Source organism: Crocuta crocuta, unplaced genomic scaffold, assembly GCF_008692635.1.
Source record: "Crocuta crocuta isolate KB4526 unplaced genomic scaffold, BGI_CrCroc_1.0 scaffold282, whole genome shotgun sequence".
Taxonomy (NCBI): Eukaryota; Metazoa; Chordata; class Mammalia; order Carnivora; family Hyaenidae; genus Crocuta; species Crocuta crocuta.
The window spans coordinates 6,881,290-6,887,606 of NW_027529174.1; the positions used below are offsets into that span (position 1 = coordinate 6,881,290).

At 38.4% G+C, this 6,317-nt stretch overlaps 1 protein-coding gene across 1 annotated transcript in view; it reads left to right on the forward strand.

Moving 5' to 3' along the window:
• NFXL1 (nuclear transcription factor, X-box binding like 1) overlaps positions 1 to 6,317 on the forward strand; it is a 79,206-nt gene that overhangs the window by 60,852 nt on the left and 12,037 nt on the right. Inside the window, exon 20 of the mRNA XM_077757732.1 lies at positions 1,572 to 1,676. Within this exon, the coding sequence (XP_077613858.1) occupies positions 1,572 to 1,676 (105 nt within the window). The remainder of the gene's footprint in view (positions 1 to 1,571; positions 1,677 to 6,317) is intronic.

The following is a 6,317-nucleotide window of genomic DNA, read 5'->3' on the forward strand; positions in this document are numbered from 1 at the left end:
GTAGTCGGAGTCATCCAGATTTAGCTTGGTATGAATATCTCAGCTAAAAATGAAAGAACAAGGAATCTAGTTGCACACTAGAGAGAGACTAAAGGCAATGAATGGAAAAGGCTTCTGCATGTTTTAAAGTGAGTGGAGTTAATAGTTTGAAGGATCAGTCTGGTAAATCATACAGATCAGAAGTTGGAGAATTCAGTGTATCTTTTGTTAATGACCATAAGAGACGCAAAGAAATAGAAGACCATTGCCCTTATTATAATACCTTTTCTTATAATAGCTAAATATATGGAGAACAGTTAATCCTCACAACAGCCTTACAAAGTTCCGTTTCTCTTTCCAGTTTTATACATGAGGCACAGAAAAGTGAGGACGTTTGCCCAAGATTTCACAGTTGGTAACAGGGAAGCTGAAATTCAGTTCCAGGCAACCTGACTTTGGAATGTAACCATTAACCAGTGGTGTCCTTTATTCACAGTCTGGTTGGAGAGACAGGAATCTATGAATTATATCAATTTTTTAAAAAATGTTAAATGTACTTATTTTAGAGAGACAGCACAAGCAAGGGAGAGGCAGATAGAGAGAGACACACACAGAATCTGAAGCAGGCTCCAGGATCTGTCAGCACAGAGCCTGATGTGGGACTTGAACATAGGAACTGTGAGATCATGACCTGAGCCGAAGTCGGACGCTCAACCAGCTGAGCCACCCAAGGGCCCGTAATTTTTTTTTTTTTAAGTTTAAGACCACACAACAGTGTCTCGATAGTTTAAAAGTAGATTTCTTACATAATTACTATTATTTGTTCAAATATAGGCAAATTTCTATCATGATTCTATGGAGATTTAAGCCATTTATTGAAATCTGGATAAGATTTGAATACAAAGAAGATCAGAATGTTTCATCTGAAGGGTTGACTAGGATAAGAAGATAGTAAATAACTAAAGACAGGGAGTCACAGAGACATCATGGCAGTACTGAGTTGGCTTGACTACCTACATAATATTTTTTAATATATAGTGGCAAAGCGAAATGAGTTAGAATAAAAGGCTAAGCAGTTGTATTACAGTACAGTGCCTTAGGGACAAGGAAGCTTTCTTTCTTTCCTATATAACCGTATAGGGAAGGTAGATGTGTTGTCACTGCTCCTTGTATTCAGCCAGGAACCCAAGTCAGTCAGGCAGCTCTGCTTCATTTTGACACGTGGTTTCCATGACTGCTCTAAATGGCATCATTTACAGGAAGGGAAGAGCATGGAGGTATGTTCTTGAAAGGCTTTAAAGCACAGAAGCACTTGTGCTTACATTGCATTGGCCAGAACGGAGTCACATGGCTGTAACTAGCCACACCAGGGATGTAAGATCCACTCCTGGAGTGGAGCTGGGGAGACTATGTAACTTTTATGTGTAAAGTAATTTATATCTAAAAGGAAAAGTTGAAAAATTAGAGGATTATCCAGGGTTGATTGACCCTATTGTGATAGACTCTCTTAAAATAGCTGTTGGAGGAAGGGGAGTTTGTAGAGTATGACTAGAAGGTAAAAATGCAATTGGTTTATTTTGGTTTTATTTTAGCTTCCTTGTGGTCACAGATGCAAAGAGATGTGTCATCCTGGTGAATGTCCCTTTAATTGCAACCAGAAGGTAAAACTTAGATGTCCTTGTAAAAGAATAAAAAAGGTAAGTATTTTAAGTTATTGAAAATACTTTGATATGTAAAAAAAATTTTTTTGTCTGTGTTTTGGTAGTTCTTTAGCTTTACTTTTTGCCTTTTGATTTTAAGGTCTTCCTTCTTAGTATCTTTATCATTAGCCTGTCTATTTCTATAGGTACTTATTTTAAAAATCACCTTTGTTTGGCAATTTAGTTTTCTAGAAGTTACTCCTAAGAGAACTTTGTTTTATGTTGGAACTAAGTTCAGTGCCCTTTTTTGGGTAGAATCAATATGCTCTGGATTTGAGGTTTCTGTACAAGGAACACGATACGAATAATAAAGTGAGTTTCATGGTTTAAGAAATGGTCTGGAATTTAACCTTTGTTGCTCTTATTTATGAAATAGTTTTTGCCATCAGTATCCTGTGAAAACACAGCCTTAAAAAGACTTCCTATGTACAGCCTTATAAAATTACAAAATAACAAACTGGGAGAGAATTCATTTTAAGACAAAATAGTGGTAATGGAGGAGTAAAAGAGAAAACTTACTTATTTTTAAAATTTTTTAAATTATTTTGTTTTCTTTCATAGTTTATTGTCAAGTTTGTTTCCATATAACACCCAGTGCTCATCCCAACAAGTGCCCTCCTCCATGCTCCTCACCCCCTTTCCCCTCTACCCCACCCCCATCAGCCCTCAGTTTATTTTCAGTATTCAAGAATCTCATCAAAACCCTAGAGGAGAAAGCAGGAAACAACCTCCTTGACCTTAACTGCAGCAGTTTCTTACTTGACACATCCCCCACGGCAAGGGAATCAAGAGCAAAAATGAACCATTGGGACCTCATCAAGATAAAAAGCTTCTACACGGCAAAGGAAAGAATCAATAAAACTAATAGGCACCTGACAGAATGGGAAAAGATAGTTTCAAACGACATACCAGATAAAGGGCTAGTATCCAAAATCGATAAGGAACTCACCAAATGCCACACCGGAAAAACAAATAATCCAGTGAAGAAATGGGCAGAAGACATGAACAGAAAGTTTTTTTTTTTAATGTTTATTTATTTTTGACAAAGAGGGAGAGAGACAGAGTGTGAGCGGGGGAAGGGCAGAGAGAGAGGGCAACACAGAATCCGAAGCAGGCTCCAGGCTCTCCAGGCTCTGAGCTGTCAGCACAGAGTCCGATGCGGGGACAGACCGCAAGATCATAACCTGAGCCAAAGTCACATGCTTAACCAACTGAGCCACCCAGCCGTCCCTAAAAGGGCAAAACTAAGAACTGGAAAGCTCAGTGGAAGCAAACTGTACACCGTTCAGCTAAGCTGAGCTTACACAGAAGGAGCTCCCTGTTCTTCAGCGGCTGGGTTGTCTTGTTTTCAGCCTCTTCCTGGACTTGCCTGTTCACGCTGTTCACCTCTGATTTTTGCTATCTTGGTTATAGTTGCAACTCCTCTTTTCTTCATATTCTTATGGTCATCCCCAAAGCTAGTCTTTTCCTTTTCTTTAAATTCATTCAACAAATATTTATTGGGAATCTTTGCTTTTTATTTATTTTCACAGTTCCTACTATCACTTCCTAGGATAGGTAGCTTCTGAATTTAAATTTATAAGCCTGACCTCTTCTGAAGTTGAATCCCTAAGTTTTAGATATTTAAATTGGACCACTTTGTGTGAAAACCAGTCACTTTTCATGTGAGTCACTTTTCATCTGAGATGTCTCTTATTACTGTCCCAATGCAGTTCGCCATCCACTAGAACTTCGGCAACAGCTCATTCTTGGACTTGGATAATAGCTTCATAACAGATTTCCTTGCCCCTAAGCCTAATACTTCCCTAATCTAAGTTCTTCAGTGGTTCTTTATCCCTGTGGGAAAAGTATGCATTTAAAAGAAACGTGTATGCGCATACAGACGTGGCATTCAAAGGAATCTGAGGTGATAAATGTTTGCCTGCTTATCTCAGGCTCATCCTCTAGCAGCCATCTCTTTGCATCTGTTACTTAGGTGTCCTAACATAGATGCTACCTTACCCTTTAAATGTTTTTTGTTTTTTTTTNCCACAAACCGCGAGATCATGACCCAAGCGAAAGTCGGACGCTTAACCGACTAAGCCACCCAGGCGCCCCGCTACCTTACCCTTTAATCTGTGGCACTGTATACATTTTTCCTTTACCTTTATTCTGTCCACTAGAATCCTGCTCTAGTATTCAGTGCAAGCATTTCCTTGTTTGGGAAGGTCTTCCTTGCCCTGACTCCCTTGGGAAGACTTAGATGTTGCTTTTCTTTGGTTTTCTTTATCCTAGGTTCATGACTAAGAGCTTTGTGATTCTAGGGATGTCTGTAACCTTGTTTTCTCCTCGTAAAAGAGAGTTTATACTTAGATTTATTGAGAGGAATAAAAAAGGTAATGCATATGTAGCAGTTAGCACGATTGCTATGTTTAATAAATAGTAGCTGCTATTATTATTAGTTAACCACTTACCATATTATTACATTATTTTCCTTATTGTGTCCCATGCCCTTCATACAGTGCTTGGCATGTAATAGGTACTCTATAAGTACCTTTTTTTTTTTTTAAATGTTTATTTATTTAATTTATTTAGAGAGAGAGAATGTGCGTGTGTGTGAGCAGGGGAGGGACAGAGAGAGGGAGAGAGAATTCCAAGCAGGCTCTGCACTGTCAGTACATAAGCAGTGTTTGAGCTCATGAACCATGAGATCATGATATGAGCCAAAAGCAAGAGTCTGACTGAGGATTAACTGACCGAGCCACCCAGGCTCCCTGATAAGTACCTTTTGAATGAGGAAAAGTAGGATCCTCTTCTAGGCTGGTTGACTTCATATCTGCAAACACACAATATTTATCTTTGTCTTTAAAGTTTGTATATATTATTATTATTATTTTAATATTTATTTTTGAGAGAGGAGAGAGAATGTGAGTGGGGGAGGGACAGAGAAAGGGGGAGACACAGAATCGGATGCAGGCTCCAGGCTCTGAGCTGTCAGCACAGAGCCTGACGTGGGGCTCAAACTCACGAACTGCAAAATCATGACCTGAGCCGAAGTTGGACAGTTAACTGACTGAACCACCCAGGCACCCCTATTATTGTTTTTTATATTTATTTATTTTTGAGAGACAGAGACAGAGTACAATCAGGGGAGGGCAGAGAGAGACAGAGACACAGAATCCGAAGCAGGCTCCAGGTTCTGAGCTGTCAGCACAGAGCCTGATGTGGGGCTCGAAGTCATCAACCATGAGATCATGACCTGAGCTGAAGTTGGATGCTTAACTGACTGAGCCACCCAGGAGCCCCTGTATATATTATTTTTTCTTCGTTTGGCCTATCCTTGAAAGACAAGACTATGTTTATCACCAACCTCAGTCTAAAATGAAGAACTTAAGTGGGCTAAAACCCCCTCTAATAAAAGTCCATGCTATGAAGTGTTTTCACTAAAGCATATGTACTTCGCTCATAGGATTTGATGATCCCATATCTTAACTCTGATAAATTTAAACTAAAAATTAGTATCTGAGAGTATGGTGAGAAAGAAGAAATTGATAAAAATAGGTACACATGGAGCAAAAGTGATACCTGAAAGAAAGAAAAGGTAGATAACACACCTACAGGGGCAAATTCTAAGACTATTTAAAATAAGGACCCCTTACTTTATTACAGAGTAATTCACAAATCCATTGTAGGATTGATGTCATATCATCAGGAAAGGGGAGATTAGTTTTTTGTTGTTTCATTAAGGAGGTCTTGAAGTGCAACCTAAGTGCAAATATAAGCTTCAGACCAATTTTCAAAAATGAAAAATTTTTTATTTCGAGAGAGACAAGAGACATTGCAAGCAGGGGAGGGGCAGAGAGAGAGGGAATCCCAAGCAGGCTCTGTGCTGTCAGTGCAGAGCCAGACACGGGGCTTGAACTCACAAAACTGTGAGATCATGACCTGAGCTGAAACCAAGAGTCAGACACTCAACCAAGTGAACCACCCAGGTGCCTTACCAAAATTTTAAAACTTTAAAGAAAGATTAAATCGTTGAGAGGAGAATTTGTAGCTTTCCAGATAATTCTCTAGAACTGCATGAGTTGGTAGCCATTGGCCACATATGGCTATTTATTTGAATATTTTTTAGCTTTATTGATGCAAATTGACAACAATTATGTGTATTTAAAGTATACACATGATGATTGTCCATACACATACACTGTGAAATGATTACAGCAATCAAGCTAATTAACATTTACCTCACAGTTACCATGTCTTTGTGGTGAGAACACTTACATAACACATGTAAAGTATATAATGTAGTAGTTTTATTTTTAAGGCCTTATTTCTTTATGAAAGATACTTGACAGAAAGTGACGAGATGGAAAAATAAAAGATGTTTGTGATACGTACAACTGCCAAAGAATTGTCTTAAATCAATAAGAAAATAGACACAAAATCAAAATGGAAAAATGGACAAAATTTGTGAAGAAGCCTTTCACAGGAAGAAAACATGAATGTCAAATGAGCATTTTGAAATATACTCAACCTGATTAATAGAGAAATGAAATGTAATCTTGTTCATAGCTACTAGATTTGCAAAACCTGAAGCCTATTAATATCAAGTGTTGCAGAGACTGTGACTCAGTAGGACAGCTTAATAATATACTGTTG